This window comes from Eptatretus burgeri, chromosome 1, assembly GCF_056783735.1.
Source record: "Eptatretus burgeri isolate ZD-2024b chromosome 1, Ebu_testis_v1, whole genome shotgun sequence".
In the NCBI taxonomy this organism is placed as follows: Eukaryota; Metazoa; Chordata; class Myxini; order Myxiniformes; family Myxinidae; genus Eptatretus; species Eptatretus burgeri.
Genome location: NC_140961.1, coordinates 49,004,332 through 49,024,400, shown reverse-complemented (window position 1 = coordinate 49,024,400; position 20,069 = coordinate 49,004,332). Strand labels below are relative to the sequence as shown.

Genomic DNA, 20,069 nt, shown 5'->3' with positions numbered 1-20,069 from the left:
TATGTGGCTTTTCACTGCATGGCTTTACCGTGTCATTCATGTCATGAGTGAACCTTTTGGGAAGTGCCAGGTCTGATGAAGCTTGTTCAAGCATATTCCACAATGTACATCGATATAAATAACACCACGATATCTATTTATGTTTCCCATCTCCTCTCTTACTCCTTCATGGATGGTCACCAAACTTCATCGGCATCAATAACAATGTCTTACAATTCTGATTATGGCATCTCAATTTACTTCCATCTTCTATTCCGGTTAGTCTGGCTGAAAGCACACTTTTCTCAAAGTGTTTGCCATGCTGGATTATTTATTTATTCGTGCACAGCCTCTGGCTGCTTGGCTGCATCATTTTCTGAGAGCACGGCTGAGCAATGCCACCCCGTTACCGATTTTGCCGACTTCAGAAGGATGGCACACTGAGTCAACCTGCCTGGGGTTAATTCAATGATGAAGAGACAGGGGCTTGAACTCAAGGCCCTGAGATTTTAAGCCAGCCACCCTAACGGTTAAGGCAACACCAGGCTTGCCATGCTGGATGACATCACGGCATTCCGTTGAGAGGAGCTTGTGATGCCATCCTGTCATGAGTGATGTTCTTGTTTCCCACACAATCTTATCACCCATCAACCTGTTGTTTTCTACAACATTCCATCAAATGTGATAAACAAATAAATATTTAATTCTATGCTGCTTGTACAATTCAACTCAATTGAGGAAGTATTTTGTTATCGTTTTGGAGGAAAGTTATAATGACTGCACAATGTCTGATATAAAAGAAAAGGAGATTAAAAACCTTTTGTTTCTTGAGAATGCTTCAGCAGCACCAATGCTCTGCACAGAGTATGGTCCCAATGTCCACACAGACACAGACACAGACACAGACACAGACACACACACACACACACACACACACACACACACACACACACACACACACACACACACAGACACACACACACACAGACACACAGACACACAGACACACAGACACACACAGACACACACAGACACACACAGACACACACAGACACACAGACACACAGACACAGACACAGACACAGACACAGACACAGACACAGACACAGACACAGACACACAGACACACACACACACGGTTTATTTTGCTCTGGTTTGATTTTTCGAGTGCAATTAACGAATTTCTATTGTGATTTGTTACCCTAAATTCATTACAATAACAATAAATTGGGATATTTTAGCCAATTTTTTCAATGCAATCACATTCGGGTTGAAACATACCTCAGTTTCCAGACAGTGCTATTACCTAACTATCGTTTCAAATGGACCCCATGTGAATCAAAACAACCTTGCAAGTGTTTTATACACAAACAATTTGGATGAAAACGGGAGGAATTTATCTACAACAGTTTATTTTCAGAGGAGTCGTAGTTTTGGTCCAATAAGTGGAGCTGGCAACATTGTGCTGGAGGCAGGTGTCTTCGGTCCCACTGTCATTCAGAACTCGATTCTCAATGGAGGTCATGACAGCCGCTCCCTTCAAGGCATCCAATTACTGGCTGAATCATTCCAACGTCTTCTCAATAATGAATTCTTCACAGAGAAGGGCATCTTACCGTATGCATCAGAGCTTGTTATCCTCGCAAAGCTAAAGTCAACTTTCACCAAGAAGAATATCAGCGATGCTCAGAAATATATGACAGAATTTGCGACCACTGCTACCAATCTATCCACTGACCTTGATCTATTTATCCAAAGCCAATCATCCAGCAATGAAAACTTTCGATACTGGGCTCAATTCCTAGACATGATGGGTGTGGTGCGAGATCTCTTGCGAGCTGATCATGAGGGGTCATGGGAGCTCCATATTGACGCTGTGCAGCGGTCTCTCTACCTGTTTGCTTCCTTTGATTCATTCAATTACCGACGCTGGTCCTCGGTCTACTTGGAGGATATGCCACTGCTTCCTCAAACTGCGCCATCAGTCTTCGAGAACTTCTCAAAAGGGAAGTTCTCAATCAAGGACAAACCTGGCCGCTTCACAGCAGTTGGTGGAGATCAGAAGCTGGAGCAGAGCATCAACTTATGGAAGTGCAGTGACGGGGTTATCGGACATGCAAAGCAAAAGGAGTATGTGGCGCAATGGGACCTCATTTATCATGAGATGATGGCAGTCAAAAATCTCCACCATGAGTATGCCGGTGTGAGGGAGAACACTCACGAGTCCTCAAATCACCAAGAGTCCTCACAGACCATCACAACTCGCAACGAATCTCACGTCCAGGCCATGATACAATATGTTGAAGAGAAAGGCTCTCCCCTGTCATCGACCAACACAGCCCTTCTTCACAATTTTGTCACCAGAGAGATTATGACAGATGATATTCGCGAGGACATGATCAACTGCATCTCAAAGGGAAAGGCGAAATATATCATGTTTAGGCAAGAGCGATTTATCGACAAACCTACCAGACTGAGTCCAGTAATCCATCGTTCTTCTCCCAAATCCATGAAAACGATCCGTCGTCCGCCACAGAAGACTCTCAAAAAGACAATCAAGGAGCACAACAGAGCTGACAAAAACTTCGAGATCGCCCGTGACCGTGGACTCACTTCAGAAACTTTACTACTTTACCATTTGTACCCTCCCCACTCCTTTTTGACGAGGAGGGACTGATGACCAAGCCTGATAAAAGCCAACTTCTCAAAGAATTGCAGACTTTCCTAAAACCTGACAACGACTGATACAAGCATCAGAGAAACTCAAACTTCATGATTGACGTTACGGCTAATGTTCGCAAAGTTCGATGAACCAGACTGGCAACTTTTCAAGAATTAGTTACGGCCTTTTCATCATTTACAGATGTATACCATGAGTTTGGGCAATGTGACTATGTTTTCGATATGTACTCTGAAGACGGCTCAATTAAGGACGGTGAGAGAATAAGGCGGACTGACACTGCACCAATCAAGCTCAGCTGCGTCGAGCCAGGGACACCTCTGCCGAAAGAGATGGCAACCTTTGGCCTTCAAATGGTAACAAGATTCAACTAGAAAAGCTGATCTATTCTCATCTTCGTGAAAATGCGTCTCGAGTTGTTCGACGTTACCCCACTGTGGTCGGCCAAGTGACGAGAGAAGACGAGGACGTTCATTGCATCAAGGTTCATGAGGGCACAGAGACTGTTTTAGATCATCTCCATTCAACATTTGAGGAAGCTGATCTTCGCATCCTTATCCATATTCTTGATGCTCTGGACTCCAGATACAGCGTGTGTGTTGTCATCTCCAATGACACCGACGTCATTGTTGCTCTGTTGTATCACATGCAAGTGTCTCTGCAACACAACCTGGAGGAGTTATGGGTTCGAGCTGGTCTGGGGGATACAACTCGATATGTGCCACTTCATACACTTTTCCAGAACCTGGGTCAACATTTATGTGCAGTCCTGCCAGCTCTTTACAGCCTTACAGGATGCGACATCACCAGCAAAGTTGGTACCAAGAAGGCTGCACTAAAGGCGGATCCCAAGAGATTCCTCAAGCATTTTGCCACATCCCCATTCCGATCGGCTGCCGTAGCTCGCAATGCTGAACGATATCTGGTGAAAGTGCTGAGAAGAGGAAGCGACGCTGACGATTTCGTCACCCTCAGAGCAGAGATCTTTCACTGCAGCAAAAACAGCTGTCTGTACAACCTACCACCGACTTGTCAGGGCCGACATCCTCACATTCAGCGTGCGTTTTATTCCGCTTATACCATCATGCACGCCCTGGAGAACCATCTGGATCATGAAACAGAGTCTGTGAAGCCTGAAGATTATGGATATGTGTATGATCAGGGTCACCTCATGCATGTAAGTTCTTGGAAAAATCTTGATTTCTGCTGGTCTGTCTCCTGGACTTGCCAAAAGTGCGCCAAATCAACATGTTCATGCCGGATGTCTGGGGTTAAGTGTGGGAAGTTCTGTCGCTGCATGAAAACCTCACGCAATGCCTGCAAAATCCCATTGTTTGTTCATATAGGCTAACTTGTAGCATAAAAGCACTGCTTGAGATTGTCGAGAATTATAATTCCCATTTATATGAAGAAATTAGTCTACCATTTATGGCTATACAATTTTAGTAACTACCGGGTACGATTCATTATCACTCAGTAAAATTCATTTGTTGAAATTGCTGAACATTGAAATTCCCCATTTTGTTTGAAATGGAATTATTCGGTAAATTATGGTTATTACCTGTTTATCACTACTCCTTTTATCAAATTGTAATTTGTGGGACTGATTAGGCGATGATAGAAATGTTTTCCTTTCTTGCTCTCTTGTGAGAACTGTGCTCGCATATGATACCAAGTTTTGTCATTACATTGACTTGCATCTAATCATCAGATTTCAATACATGATCTTTGTCGTACTTTGCTTGGTTTAAACAACTGTTTTAGATGATTGTATGATTCTACAACTGCGGATTTCTCGGTATATTTAAATAATGATGGTAACTCCTGCAATTTCGAGTATGTTTCATATTAGAAGTGACATTCATGAACGTTTTGAATAAATTGTCATTTATAAACATGTTAATGTTTTTCTCAATGTATAATACCAGCAAGCTGTTGCATATATGCCTATAATCAGATCAGAGCTCAACCAGTCATTGTAATTTATTGAAAGAGATGAATATTGTCAACCAGCTTAATCCACAAACATTAGGGGGTGATGTAGCATGTTTAAAGCTACGACTCATACGAAACTAACAGTTATAGATGAATTCCTCATGTTTGTATTCCTAAATTCCTTTAGAAAGTGATTGCAAATAACCTTGCAAGGTTGTTATAATATTTATTGGTGGCATTTGAAGCGATATCTGGTAATAGTACCCCGATATAATATGGTATTGTTGAAACCAGTAGTGATGTCATCAACAATTATCTAAATTATGGCAATTTCTGGATATTTTGTGCATTTAGTGTAACAAATCGCAATAGAAATTGGTTAAATGCACTCCAAAAATCAAACCAGAGCAAAATAAACCATTTCCGTGTGCGGGATTATGACGTTTTCCCAGGAACTCCGATATCGTCAATTTGGATAACTACGGGCGAAACCGTAAATGTTTGGCCGGGGCTGCAGAGAAAACGTACTTGGTTTGGAAGTGTTACCCAAACTTTTCTTGAAGGTCTTGGTTTCCAGAACAAGAAAATCCAAGGTAACGCCGCAGAAGAGTGATGGACACGAACTCCCCCCCCCCTCCCAGCGCCAGGACTAATGATGATGTGATTCCAGGTGAAATTTCAATGGGGAAATTTAGAGGAATGTCCTGGAAAACAAACAAGAAAAAGAGTAATCAGATATTGCTGGACCTCTCCAGAACTTGTTTTGTGTGGTGTTTGTGTTGTTTTGTGTGGTGTATTTTGTGTCGTTTTGTGTGGTGTGTTTTGTGTGGTGTATGTAATTGTGTGTTACATAATTGATAACAGACATAACGACAACTGTCACTTTATAACTGCTGGCAATGATGACTGGGTACCAAGACGTCCCGCTTTGATCGGATACCTGACCCTGACCCATGACGTTCATTATCATTCAATTGAATTTGGAATGGGATAAAAATACATTTAATTCAAATCAAGTGGAAGACCAAACAGGAATGGTCCTGCATTGGAGTAATCAGAAGGAATCCGAACAAGGAAAAAGCAAAGATGAGGTCATCAAGAGGAACCTGGAGAGGATTCACATTTCAGCTGCTACTTCTCTCCCCTCAGGCACAGCCAAGTGAGATTTATTATTTATTTATTTTTAAACTCATATCAAAATTAAATAAAAAATAATTCCGGCTGCCAGAACACGTGTCCGATCAAGTTGAAATTTAAAACATTTATTCTCTATCACTACCAGATCATAAATCTGAAGTTTCACATCGATTGATTAAGCGGTTCCAGAGAAAACATTGTTTAGTATTTCCCTTCAATCCAATATGGCTGCCAAACCATGTGACTGATCAATTATGCCTTAACAAACTCGTATACACATGGTTTGAGGGAACATTTGTGTGAAGTTTCCCCTCGATTTGTCCAGCTGTTCTGGAGAAGAAGATTTTTATAGGTTTCAGGGTAAATCCAATATCGCTGCCAAACCATGTGACCGATGCTGTCAGGTGTGTGAACGTTTTGTTCCTCATGGAGAGACGGTAAGACGTGTAAAGTTTTGCCTCAATCTGTTCAGCCACTTCAGAGAAGAAGATTTTTTGAACTGACGAGGGTAATAATTTTACACATTAATAAAATAATGAAGTTCCCCATTTATTGGAAAGTGGTTAACTTCATCACGGAGCCAGGGAGACAAGTATCAGGAGCCATGAAAGTGGTGGTAACTTGTAACAGCTTGTACGGCCTTTGAGAAGTAAAGCCACAATGTTGAAAAATAAATCATGTCTTTGTTTTGGTGATTTCAGCATGGAGAGTGAGTGTGACCATCCAACCCATTCCCCCAAACCACTCTTCCCTCTTTTTCACTCAACAAACTCTTCTCTCTCATCGGTGTTCCTCCAAAATCCCGAGTGCTACAGGTGATTGTTGGCGAATGTGTAGATTTCACTGAAAGGTTTCAATCACTCATGGTATCTGTTTGATTATCTGCACAGGTGATCTGCTTCATTATATGAATGGTAAAGGTACACTCATGACTGAGGAGCAGGCGCGACCCCTAATTCGTCAGGTGAGCTGAGCCGATGTTGATGGAATTCGTTATTTGTGATGTTTATCGTGTGGTTTAAAAACGGGATATTTAAAAAAAATAAGATTTTTTTGGAAACTCCTATTTGTGTAACCACCCATTAAGTCAGTCCTTTCTTTCCAGGCGGCTTCTGCATTCAGCGTCATGCACAGCAGGAACGTTACACACGGAGACATAAAGGTAAAATGAATCCACACAAAACATGATGATCATGCAGTCGGAGAAGGATATCAGTTAAAGACCAGGATTTGGAGAGGTTTCTGTCATTGTATGTGGATGTGTGAATGGTATTGATATGACAGTGTGACTCACCCTTCAGAGATCTTTGTAAGCCAACGGCCATCCATATCTGGTGCCCAACTGTGTCTGTGGACATCCTCTTCCAGTTGGGGACCTTTCTCGGAGGTCGGTGCCAGGATTTGCAATCCGGCCACTGTAAAACACTTTATTCCACAAAACACACAAAACAACGCAAGTCAAGCATTCAATGTTCTTCCTCCGTATCTATGAAATTAAACATTCTCCCTTGGTATGCTGATCCAACTTGTGTAAATTGAGTTATTTTCCACCACACCCTGCATATCGCATGGGGAGATGACATATGTCAAGTTTCAATTTTCTTTGTTGAGCAGTTTTGGAGAAAATTGTCCAAATTTATTCCTTTTACCTAACATGGCTGCCATACCGTGTGACCTATGACATCATAGTTAGCAATAAAATATTCTCCATGGGGAGTCTCTCCCATGTTTAAAGTTTCACATCGATTGGACAAGTCGTTTCAGAGAAAACCATTTTTGGATAAGGATTTCAATTTATTCAATTATTGCTGGAATTCCACTTCACTGATGACGTCATCGTCATCATCCAATGTGCCCCATGGGGAGTTGAGAACATATGCTAAGTTTCAAGTTTTTTTTTCCTTGAGTGCTTTCGAAGAAAATGATGTGGAGTTTTTTTTTCCCTTAATCCAATGGGGCTGCCATACCATGTGACCTATGACGTCAGAGTTCGCAGCAACAATATTCTCCACTCGGAGTCTCTCCCCGATGTTTGAAGTTTTGCATCGATCAGACAGGCGGTTGCAGAGAAAAACATTTTCAAAGTGAAAATATAGAGATGCGGAAACGTGCGCGCGCACGCGCGCACACACACACACACACACACACACACACACACACACACACACACACACACACACACACACACACACACACACACACACACACACACACACACACACACACACACACACACACACACACACACACACACACACACACACAGATTCACAGACAGTGGCATTGCGATCGTCTTGCATCCCATTAAGGGCAAGACCTATAAAGATTGCCATAAGAGAAGGTAATATCACAAGTTCTACATGGTTTGATCTGCTCAGCCGTGTCGGTCGAGAGCGGAAAGGACACCTGGTGCAGTTCAGATCGGTCAGGTTCACTGCACAGGTTGGTGAAAGCAGCTCAGCTGACAAGGGAAACAGTGACACTGGTGTCGACCTCCATTTCCAAACATCAATACCCATGAGAACGAGCAGAGGTTCAGATTTGGTGTCAGAGATGATGTAAAATCTATCATATTTTGCTGTTGTGGGTTGTGGGTGTTGTAAAGCATCAACATGTTGTCTGTATTAACATAACCTTCACTTAATTGCATGGCCTCCCCTCCCCCCCGCCACTTCCCCAAGTTGGGCTCATGCATTGCTTGATTATGTTACAGTGGTGGGGGGGGGGGGGATTGATATGCCACAGGCATGATGGTCCAATTGATCTCATACGTGGAGATATCAGTTTTCCCCTGTCAGACATTTTTGTGTTTTGAGTTGATAATGTACATGCAATAAGTAACTCTTGTTAAAACATTCAGTGTTGTATTTGTCTCACTCAATGTCCTCAAACCATGTGATCTTGTGGTGTGTTTATTTACAGTTCAGGTGATATGACTTTTTTTTGTGATTACATTTCATGTGATAAAGAGAAAATAAAGAGTGCGCTTTGTAAAGGAATGGTGATACGAGTTGAGTGAAGCAGGTATAAAAGATTCCTTTCTGAAAATACAAACTTTATATCTTCCACACTTTGATCTTATCTTCGTCTGCTTTCCCCTCCCACCAGCTCGAGAACATCATGTACGATGACCTCGGTACCCTTAAGGTCACCGACTTCGGGCTATCACGTGTGTTTACACCTGGCACACTCCTGTTTGAAAGATGTGGAACACCTGAATATATGGCTCCGGAGATGTACAGAGACGATGGCTACAATGGTCCTGCGGTCGACGTGTGGGCTCTTGGGATTCTCATGCATGCTGTAATGCAGGGATCTTTCCCATTCCAGTGGCAGATCATGGAGGTGAGTGTTCTCTCCCTCCTCACAATGGTCCGAATCATCGCGATGATCTTCATCATGATGATCAAAGGGAATGTCTCTGTCATGGTCATTCATAGTTACGAGTATCCTCATCAGATTTAACATCAGCCCAAGTAAGTAAAATCGTTACAATGAAAGAACAGTAACTGTGAAGAAACGATGATTTTACGGGAGCACGTCACCATTGCAATGGAGAAAGCAGCAGCATTGTACAATTTGTTCACTGCATGTTGTTTTATCCTTGGTATAAATTTAGAATGTAAAATGTAAAAATTGGATCATCCACTCAGGGTCTGCAAGGTGGAGAGACAAATTGTGAACCTGGTCGTTTCATAGCAAACACTAAAAATTGTACATGTTGATTCCTCGTTGGACGCTCAGCATTTCGAGGATAGAGCAAAGATATATGCCATGGACTGGCATCCTGTGGGTTCGTGTGTGAATTAACCTTAATTGCTCCACCAACTGTGGATTTGGACAGCGGTTAATGAATTGGTGAATTAACAGATCGATCTCTTTACAGGAACTGGCATCATTCAATTATCCCTACGAATATGATCCTCCCACTTCTGTTGGACACCAGTGCACTGCGCTTTTGAAAGCCATGCTCTGCATGGATCCAACCAAGAGGATTTCAATGAAGGTGTGTGATCATTTGGCTGCTTCTGCTTTGTATGTTTGATTTTAATGAACGATGGTTCAACCAGGACTGCAAAAGTTCACTTTTTGTGGAGTAAGTGGTTCTTGATCATCAAATGAGATGGAGTCGAAAGGTGATCATGCAATTTTACGGATCTGGATAAACCTAATTATTTTGCTTTGCAGGAGATCTTGGAGCATCCATGGATGAACAAGGAGACTCATGGGCCGAGGAAACGTTCACATGACTTTTTAAGTGTGGATGTAGATGAAACACCAAGCAAACGTCTTCGTAAATACAAAGGTACCGATTGATGCTCTGTCTTGGCTGTCATTCCGCTGTTTAAAACATCAGCTAATTCTTGTGAACCTCACAACAGAGCAATCACCAAAGAGAAGTGGGCAAGTCAGCGTTCCAAGCAATGGTCTCAAAATTGAAATGACAGAGAACAGTCGGAAAGAAAAGCGAAAACGGGAAAATGATGAAAGTTCGAGTGGAGAGCAGAGTACTGACAAGAACATGAAAAGACAGGTGATGAATTTTGGATGCTTGCCAGGTGATTGGTCGTTTCCTGGTAGATATCATGTGTTTGTTGCTTTGCGATTGTGCAAAAGGTCCCGTATGGTTATCCACGCGGTTGTACTTTATAAACTGAGTGGTGCATCTTTTTCATCACCTGTATACCCATCCCTCCGAATGGCAGACGAGATGCAAACAAATCAAACTCTTAGCAGTTAGTGTACGGCAGCAAACTGGAATTTGGAAAGGGTATCTGTATGAGCAAACAATGGCCTACCCTGTACGAAGAGCACGATCATATCCACAAGTGAATGGTTGCAGATGCAGACAAGCGACTGAACGTCCCCTTTGAAACGGCCGTGGGCTTTATCGTGGAACCTGCATGTGAAGCACATTTTATACTTTCACTCTCTTCTCTTGGCAATCATGGGAATTGTAACTAAATGGTGGGGATGCTCCCTTTCTGTGCTCATCTTAGTTTGCATCATATTCGTTTTGCCTTCGTTTGTAGTGACAATGCATCGTGCTGAAGCCATTGTCATTTTTTTTCTGAAATCATTTTGGTTCCTTGGGAGTTTAAGAAGGGAGTTGTGTGTAAATCAGATTTGGAAGCACACCAGAGAGAAACACATGAAATAGGTGATTATCAAGGAGTACATGGGGAGGAATGGTTCGAGGAGCAGAAATAGATGATTTTTTTTTTTTTTGGAAACAGCAGAGGGTTTGGAACTATTTGTTGCAGGTTTGGAACTTCTCGTATCTAAAGCTATGAAGGTTGACTGATGCTGTGGTTCGTAGTGTAGCAGCTGTTTTGTTTTGTTTTTAGGGCGAGGAGGGGTTCCTACAGACAGCAACCAAGTCAGGACGCCTTTTTAGGTCATCTCTACCGAGATGACCCAATGAAGCCGGACCAGATGTCCGTCCGTCCGTCAACAATTTTTCTTTCCGATCTTGATGAAACTAAGTATGTGGGTAGAGGTCGATGAGTGTTGCACAACGATATAACTTCTCTCCGGGTTCAAGGTCAGGGTCAAGGTCACGAGGTCACGTAAGTTATAAAAATCGCCATTTTCAAAACCTATCTCGTCTGCCATTCTACATGATATTCAGCAACTGTTTATTGATTATAATAGTAAAAATTATTATCGTGTATCTAACCGGACAGATTTTTGAATATCCGTCCCGTTTGGCTGCCACGTAACCTGGAAGATGGTGGAAAAAACCTCCCGGTACAAATAAAACTTTTTACTTCCGATCTTGATGAAATTTGGTATGTGGGTTGAGGTCGATGAGTGATGCCCAACGACATATTTTTCCCAGATTCGAAGTCAGGGTCAAGGTCATGAAATTTGTGAAAGTGGCCATTTTCAAAACCTATCTCGTCTGTCATTTTAGGAGATATCTGGCAACGGTTCATCGATTATGATCGTAAAAAAAACATCTCAGAGATGACCGTCACCACCACACGGGGGTAATTTTTATTTTATTTTGAGATCTATCCTGCCATCTGCAACTTAAAGATCTTATAACCTGGTAATGAGTAGAGTAGATATGGCAGAGGCACCTTCTGTTGATCAGCAAGTGCTGGTGTGGCACAGGGGATGATGGTCACTATTCCAGGAGGTGTGTGTGTGTGTGTGTGTGTGTGTGTGTGTGTGTGTGTGTGTGTGTGTGTGTGTGTGTGTGTGTGTGTGTGTGTGTGTGTGTGTGTGTGTGTGTGTGTGTGTGTGTGTGTGTGTGTGTGTGTGTGTGTGTGTGTGTGTGTTATCTCCATTATATGTGCATGCTTTTGTTGGCTGCAATTTCCACATGTGGGTGGCTTTCAGGAGATGGAACAGAGACCTCCCAGGACATCATCATTTCACGATTCTCACTGATCACAAGCGCTGATTGGTTTGTTCGGTCCGACTCGGGTGCCGTTTGACACAAGTAAATGTATATGAATGAGAAAAAGTACACAAAGGTAGTTTATACGATTCAGTGCACGTGTAACCTGTTTTCACACCTTGCAGAGAAAATCCCCAAAAAGAAGAACATGAACCCAATCATCCACAGAACTATGCGACCATTCTCAGATCTGAAATGACATGAACAGTGAGGTAAGTGACACAAAAGGACATCTTGTGTAACAGTGCATGGCACCAGCTCTTTTGTAATGATCTCGTCCGGTTCAAGATTCACTTTATCCACAAATGACAATTTTGTTCACAACAAATTGAAAACCCCAAATTCAGACGTTCACTTTATATCTTCAAGACTTTATCCCTCACGGAATAAAAAAGCTTCAATCATATGATGCACACATGATCCTCATTTTTATTTGAATGGGTACCAGTCTTTTTGCCCTGACACTTTTTTGTACATGTGTGGAATGGTGCCTTCAGAAACATAGTTCTTTGACATCATACATTGTCCCCTGATCAACATGAATTACATCCATCAAAATGTTTTTGTGTATGAGCGATCTTATAATGTTTGACATTATAAGTTTACATTATAAGTTTACATTTGACATTATAAGTTTGAGTTTAAAGAGAAGTTGGTGAGGATATCATCGGACACAATGAAGCTGATGAATGGAGCGGTTGAAACCCATGCCTCAACAAGCAGTTATGCACCGGTTATCTCAGGCCTTTTCATCGGTTGTGGTCATCGGTGATGAAGGTTGTGGTCAAGTGTCATCAAAATCGTGTGTTTAGTTCAAGCCATAATGAATTAAGTATTTATAGACTCACTCACTCTCACTCACCTACAGACACTGCTCGATCATGTAAGCTTGAACATGCGTGTTGAAGCAAGAAGGTCTGATGTTAATGGGACTTACAGACACGGCACGGGACACTGGCGGCTGCAGAGATGTGTGGTGAGCTGGAGAGGTGGTGTGACAACCTGGAGAAACATGAGGAGGATATTAAGAGGTATGTGGATGCATATGCACAAATCAATGGTGTGAAAAAAAGAGTTGAGACAATCAAAGAGGAATGGGCGAACACCCATTCCTCTTTCTCTGAATTTGGTCACATTCAAGGTCAAAAGGGTGTGTGTGTCTGTGTGTGTGTGTGTGTGTGTGTGTGTGTGTGTGTGTGTGTGTGTGTGTGTGTGTGTGTGTGTGTGTGTGTGTGTGTGTGTGTGTGTGTGTGTGTGTGTGTGTGTGTGTGTGTATTTCTCGTTCATAACGCACAACATTTTCTCTCTGCCAATGCCTCTGTCACTCTCTCCCTCTCTCCCTCGCACCCCTCCCCCCCCCACCCGTCTCCCTCTATTTTGTAGGAAGATGGCTCCCACAAAAAGAAGGAAATGTACAAGAAGCGTACTTGCCCAAAAACAATTTGCGAAAGCTGCATCCAGGGCAGCCTTGCCTCAACAGCAGAAAGCAAGACCAGAAGGAAACAGCAACAATGACTGCATTCTGCCCTCCCGGACCTCCAATCTCACAGTCAGTGCTGTACTTCAATCGGTTGTCCATACTATCTGGTTCCCGAGGACACAGTTCAAGCCGATGAAACCTTTGTCGCCCCTGTGTGAAGTGGGGCCATCGCCGTAAAATACAAAACACACAGGAAATGGCACTTTGTGTTGAGGCGCGGCGGTGATGGTCATGTTTAACCCTCGACCAGTCAAAGATCCCCAGGGGGTTAAACACGGCAAGGTAAGCCTTGGTCTTATTTCCTGTCTCCCACTTGTCTCTCTCTCTTTCCTTCTGCACACTCCTCTCCCGCCCCCACCCCTCCATCCCCTTCCCTACCCTCTCTGGCCCCAAACCCTCTCTGTCTCTCTCTCCCTCTCCATCCCTCTCCCCACCTCTTGCCCCCCATCTCTCTGCCCCCTCTCTTTACAGGTGGTATTTGCTCGTGGGTAATATCTTCAGCATGTGAATTTTTAAGTGACAAAGCCTACCTCTTGGGTTGATCTTGTCTGGAGTCTCATACCAAGGGGGAGGGGGTCTGTGTTGTGTGTGATGTAAGGTAGAGTTATTAAAATGGAAGGCCCGAGCATGGTCCATGTTCATCGACGTGGATTTTTTATATTTTTTTGTATACCTTGTCGAGGCTCGTATGAGAGCGAACACACAACGCAAAGCAAGAGGGGGGGGTGGGCATGTCACAAGAGGGGTGGGAGTGGGAAGGACAAAACAGTGGGGAAAAGAGACATTAGGAGATATGTGGAAGGAAGAGGGATGGGGTGGGTAACATGGGGAAGACAAGGTGGACATTACAGGGACTTTCAGGAAGGAATGCAGGGAATTTGAAGGAGGTGGGTTTGGGGTGGATTAACGTTGGTAGAAAAGATCGAGGATTTGGATGGGGGACGATAAGAGGTGGTGGTGAACAGCTGTTTTGAAGGCCTGGCGGAAAGAATGGGATTGAACAGAGTGAGGGAGTTTATTCCAAACGTGGGAAAAAGAGGAATGAGAGAGTCAAGGTGAGTAGTGACTCGTGATTTTGGTAGATTTACCAGAAGGGGGTTGTTCGCGGACCTTGAGCGCCCTGCGGAAATATGGGGGGGGTGAGGGAGGACATATCGCAGACAGAGCAGACGGGGTGAGACTGGAGAGGAGACGGGAGAAGACAGAAAGACCACCGACCTGCCTGCGGTGAGAGAGTGAGAGACCCAAAGACTCAGCCTCATCGCAGGAGATGCCAATGATCTGAAATGCCTTGGTTTCCACAGCATGAAGCTGAGAAAGGTGGGAGGCAGTAGCATCAGCCCAGAGGGGAGAGCAGCACTCCATCAGGCTGCAGACGAAAGTTTTGTTTGTGGTCAGGAGCTCAGGTGGGCCGAGGAAGGACTATTCACGATGGAGGATTCCCAGTCGGTGGCTGGCTTTGGAGGCCAGGTTGGAAATGTGGATTTCTCAGGAAAGATCATGACAGATAGTGAGACCTTGAAGCTTGAAAGTAAGGACTTCTTCCAGAAGCACATACTTCCGCCATGCAATGCCTGATCCAGTAGAACATATTGGGCCCAATACGTTTTTGAAATGTCGTGCTATCTATCGTTATTGGTTTCGTCTCTCAATGATGAAGAATCACTTAAAAAATTGCAGTCACCGGATCTGGAGCTTTCCCAAAATCTCATCAGTTCACCCTTATCACACATCCAACCTGTCCACCAAGTTTCATCCAAATCCATCACAACTTTTGGAGATATCCTTCACACAAACACACAAACAAACAAACAAACAAACAAACAAGAAATGGAGGTCGTTCACAGCACGATACTTGCCAAATCCAAAAAACAAATTTGACTTGAACAATCATTGGTGGTTGAATTCATTAAGCTGAGATGAAAATCCTGTTCAAATTTCTCATCCATCATGATGAAAAATTGAGGATTTTAGAAATTTGCTAAAAGTTGTTGCCTTTGGCCTATGTTGACCTTTTGACCTCAAACAATGGGCTTCTTGCTTTTGTCAAACTCTACCATGTGCTGAAGTTTCATGAAGATCGGCTTAAAATTGTGACCTGCAGGTGATTGATAAACAGAACAACAAAATCGACTGATCAATATACTTCAGAAATCTTCGATTTTGCAACAAAGAAACACAGTTAAAGGTGAAAACATAACCTCCTTCACCTTCGGTGGGAGAGATAAAAACCCTCAGTCTCCCCCTCCCAAATCTACTCCCATCACCCAACCCCAAGTCCTCACCCTTCCACTCCTCGCCCTGAAGCATCGATCCCCTCCCCTCACTCAATCCTCCAGCCCTTCCCCCACCGAACGTCCTCAACCTCCCCCTTCCAAAGCTCCCCACCTTCACTCTCACCTTCTTTCCACTCATGAAAGCACATGAGCATTCCCACGTTGAAACAGTGGACGATGTAACACTTTCTGCTCCCCTATCATGCTATCACAGTCTTCACAATTCACAAAGCCTGGTGTTGGCTTAATGGTTAAGATGGCTGTCTTAAGATCTTAGGGTCTTGAGTTTGAGCCCCTGTTTCATTGAATTAACACAAGGTGGGTTGACTCAGCTTGTCATCCTTCTGAGGTTGGCAAAATGAGTACCAGCTTCTTGGTAACAGGGGGTGGGGGTGAAGTTTGGGGGGGGCACTGCATCGGCGGCACAGCCGTGCCCCAAGAAAATGAGATAGCCACAGTCACAAGCTGCTCACAAATAAATAAAAACCGAATTCATAGAAACCAATCACCAGTTTCAGAGAAAATAGTCAAAAATAAGAGTAAACGTAAATAACCTCCACAGTAAACGTGCTGTTTTAAGAAAGTGTTCTGAAGAGTAAATGTTGTGGGGTTCTAAACGATGATTCCAGAGGGTTCTCAAGAGTAAATGATGTGGGGTTCTAAACAGAGATTCCAGAGGGTTTTCAAAAGTAAATGTTAAGGGGTTCTAAACGTTGATTCGAGAGGGTTTTCAAGAGTAAATGTTGTGGGGTTCTTAACGTTGATTCTAGAGGGTTCTCAAGAGTAAATGTTCAGGGGTTCTAAACAGCGATTTCAGAGGGTTTTCAAAAGTAAATGTTAAGGGGTTCTAAACGTTGATTCGAGAGGGTTTTCAAGAGTAAATGTTAAGGGGTTCTAAACGTTGATTCTAGAGGGTTCTCAAGAGTCATTGTTAAGGGGTTCTAAACAGCGATTTCAGAGGGTTCGCAAGAGAAAATGTTAAGGGTTTCTAAACGTTGATTCTGGAGGGTTCTCAAGAGTAAATGTTAAGGGGTTCTTAACGTTGATTTTAAGAGGTTCCCAAGAGAAAATGTTAAGGGTTTCTAAACGTTGATTCTGGAGGGTTCTCAAGAGTAAATGTGAAGGGGTTCTAAACGTTGATTTTCAGAGGTTCCGAAGAGTAAATGTTAAGGGGTTCGTAACGTTAATTCGAAGGGGTTCTGAAGTGTAAATATTAAGGGGTTCTAAACGTTGATTCTGGAGGGTTCTCAAGAGTAAATGTTAAGCGATTCTCAACGTTTATTCTGGACTGCAGTCACTCAAGAGTCAGAAATAGAATGAATCAATAATGGACCCAAATATATTATACACCGTAGCTTTGGCGTTGAAGTCTTTCTGACAGCTGAGCTTGACCCCAGCGAAAGTGAACAGTTAGAACAAACCCCAACTTTCAAGAGACTATTGTGGAATAGAAATACCAAAACATGTTTAGCCTCATTGGGAGATATTCTCCCAAATTTAGAAAAAAAAAAAGTGGAAAATTGATCAATTTTTTACAATTGAAATGAAATAGCCCAATTTGCTGATGCTGTTAAATAAGTAAATTAATCAACAATAAGTTGATTTGTTGAGAAATTTTTTCATACTTGTGTTTTTCAGAAAGTTTATTTATGTGTTTTTCCATGTACTCTTGAAGAATATATTTCAAGGTTTTTCTCACTTAAACTCAACAATTGATTCTGTGACAGAGCAGTATCTGGAGAACTTGCCAACCAACAACTCATATTCACAGAGTGGTGATCAGATGTGTTTATGCCTTCGTAATCCTCGGCTGTGAAATTGTCACCACAAATGACAAGTCTATCCAAAGAGTCCTCTTTACCCGTTTTCTATTGGAGAAAATTCGCCCGTTTTGTTTGTACAAATCTTATCCACTGCCGGCGAATGTTTCATTCCTTTGGGAATCGGTGGGAGCGATTACCCGTTTTCCAGCCATTTTCGCAAAACATGACGACACACGTACGAAGAATGATGTACAAATATCCAAATAACTTTGTTCTACAATAATTCAAAATAAAAAAGGATAATATAGACAGTTGCAAGCTCAAAAAAAGCAAAAGAACGGCCCGCTGAACTGGACACTTCTTCAATGAGTGAGTGAGCGTCCGCTTTGTTTTGGTGAACGTGACGTCACCATCCATATATGGCACGCGGCTGTTTTTTTCAACAGCCACGAGAAATAACAACTTCGGAGTTAAATTTAATTAATTTTCCCAATAGTTAGGCAACCACAATAGTTTGCATCGAACTATTTAATGCGCATATAATCATATTGATAAATTTTGAGAACATGTTTGGTGATCCGCAACCTGCTCTTTAAGTATTGAGAAGCATTTGCCTTTGATCTAACACCGACAAATTCAATTGGAATCTTATCACCGAATTCATCTTTTAAAATTACCAATAACCTTTTTATTCTTATTTGAAAGGAGTGGGTTATTAGGACCATAATTACTTGTATCATAAATTTCTTCATCTTCTCCCATATCCTTAAAAACATCATCTGAAGTTATCTCTTGTATGAAGCTCTCCATATCCATATATAGCAATATCATATTCACACCATATCTTTTCTTTAGATTATTATAAATGCAATCATACATTAAATACTTTGAAAGATCTAAACCTTATGTTCCCACATAAATCGGTTTATCCATCTTTATACTGTCTTTATTCAAATGAACAGCACAAAAATTATCTGTCAATATTTATACTCCTTTAAAGCTTAGTTTATTTATCAACTTCTCCACCTTCTTTCCAGTTGAAGCGAATCTTACATTTTGTCTCGTCCTTTTATTTTCCACTGTTTTTCCAAATACCGAATTATTCATCAACTTGTAAAAATGCTTCTCAAAATCATTATTAGTCTTTGTTCTCATCCTCGTATTATAATCAATATATTTACATAACCAATGACTGATGAAACTTTAGTGCCCCATGTACCTTTTTAACTTGTAGTCTTCAATAAAGTGTACTTCGAGAAATTGCTTTGGATTTCTTTGATGTAAAACATACTTCTCTTTATCAAACAATGTTGTTCATAATTTAGTTTTAGGGATATATTTCAACTCATTTTAAGAACTAAAGAAATGTCGTTGATAACCACTGAATAGCTTTTGATTGGGGATCTCTTTTACAGCTCCATGAGGAAGGTCTTTTTGTTTGTTATGAAGTTTTCTGGGATAGTTTAAATACACTTCAAAATAATACCCATAATCCCGTTTATCTAAATATTCTTGAATTGTGGAGATTATATCATCGAAGATAGATTTGTACTCGTATTCTTACACCCATTAAAGATAAGCATAGGGTTGAGATTCAGACATTACCCAGCCATACAAGTTATTAACATCAAAGTACATTAAGTTAGATGTAGGCTTTTCAGGTGAGAAGTTTATGAGGTCACAATTCTCTCACTCACACATACACACACACACACACACACACACACACACACACACACACACACACACACACACACACACACACACACACACACACACACACCTCATTTTCATTTCTGTTCCTCACAATTCTCTCTCACATGCACACACACACACACACACACACACACACACACACACACACACACACACACACACACACACACACACACACCTCATTTTCATGTCTGTTCCTCACAACTCTCTCTCTCTCTCTCTCTCTCTCTCTCTCTCTCTCTCTCTCTCTCTCTCTCTCTCTCTCTCTCTCTCTCTTTCTCTCTCTCTCTCTTTCTCTTTCTCTCTCTTTCTCTCTTTCTCTCTCTTTCTCTCTCTCTCTCTCTCTCTCTCTCTCTCTTTCTCTCTCTTTCTCTCTCTTTCTCTCTCTTTCTCTCTCTTTCTCTCTCTTTCTCTCTCTTTCTCTCTCTTTCTCTCTCTCTCACACGCACGCACTATATGGGTTTACATTAACAGTTTAATAGTATATTAAACTTACCAATGTTGTGATGGGTCATTATATTCTTCATCGGGTGAAAAATGGTTCATCTCTGTTGGGTCAAACATTGGATCATAATGCAAACTCTCGTTCATCTTCATTGCATCAAAATGTTTTTTGAGTGAGAGATGCAGCCTTATTATAGCATTTTTGAGAGAGAAACAGTCAGGCTGTTTCTCCGAATTGCTCTACTGTGTG

At 42.1% G+C, this 20,069-nt stretch overlaps 2 protein-coding genes, 1 long non-coding RNA gene and 1 pseudogene across 9 annotated transcripts in view; 3 read left to right on the top strand and 1 right to left on the bottom strand.

The window, feature by feature from the left end:
• LOC147034441 (serine/threonine-protein kinase MARK1-like) overlaps positions 1-20,069 on the top strand; it is a 79,984-nt gene that overhangs the window by 9,533 nt on the left and 50,382 nt on the right. For 3 of the 5 annotated variants that reach the window (XM_085883468.1, XM_085883447.1, XM_085883459.1), the window contains 6 exons: positions 6,622-6,695; positions 6,837-6,893; positions 8,840-9,076; positions 9,618-9,737; positions 9,920-10,037; positions 10,114-11,870. In XM_085883468.1, coding sequence (XP_085739594.1) covers positions 6,622-6,695; positions 6,837-6,893; positions 8,840-9,076; positions 9,618-9,737; positions 9,920-10,037; positions 10,114-10,472 — 965 coding nt within the window. In that variant the 3' untranslated portion in view covers positions 10,473-11,870. Of the gene's footprint in view, positions 1-6,621; positions 6,696-6,836; positions 6,894-8,839; positions 9,077-9,617; positions 9,738-9,919; positions 10,038-10,113; positions 11,871-12,265; positions 12,353-20,069 lie in introns of those variants that run through there. The other 2 variants (XM_085883474.1, XR_015058734.1) reach the window with 2 other exon arrangements.
• On the top strand, positions 2-6,444 carry LOC147034444 (uncharacterized; annotated as a pseudogene).
• LOC147034443 (uncharacterized) overlaps positions 6,689-20,069 on the bottom strand; it is a 36,383-nt gene continuing 23,002 nt past the window's right edge. Inside the window, exons 2-3 of the long non-coding RNA XR_015058745.1 lie at positions 13,003-13,142; positions 6,689-7,156 (exon numbers count right to left, since the gene is read on the bottom strand). This is a non-coding gene — a long non-coding RNA (uncharacterized LOC147034443). The remainder of the gene's footprint in view (positions 7,157-13,002; positions 13,143-20,069) is intronic.
• Positions 12,215-20,069, top strand: part of LOC147034440 (serine/threonine-protein kinase MARK2-like) — a 61,110-nt gene continuing 53,255 nt past the window's right edge. For 2 of the 3 annotated variants that reach the window (XM_085883413.1, XM_085883397.1), the window contains exons 1-3: positions 12,215-12,352; positions 13,080-13,171; positions 13,524-13,902. In XM_085883413.1, coding sequence (XP_085739539.1) covers positions 13,846-13,902 — 57 coding nt within the window. In that variant the 5' untranslated portion in view covers positions 12,215-12,352; positions 13,080-13,171; positions 13,524-13,845. The remainder of the gene's footprint in view (positions 12,353-13,079; positions 13,172-13,523; positions 13,903-20,069) is intronic. The other variant, XM_085883405.1, reaches the window with a different exon arrangement.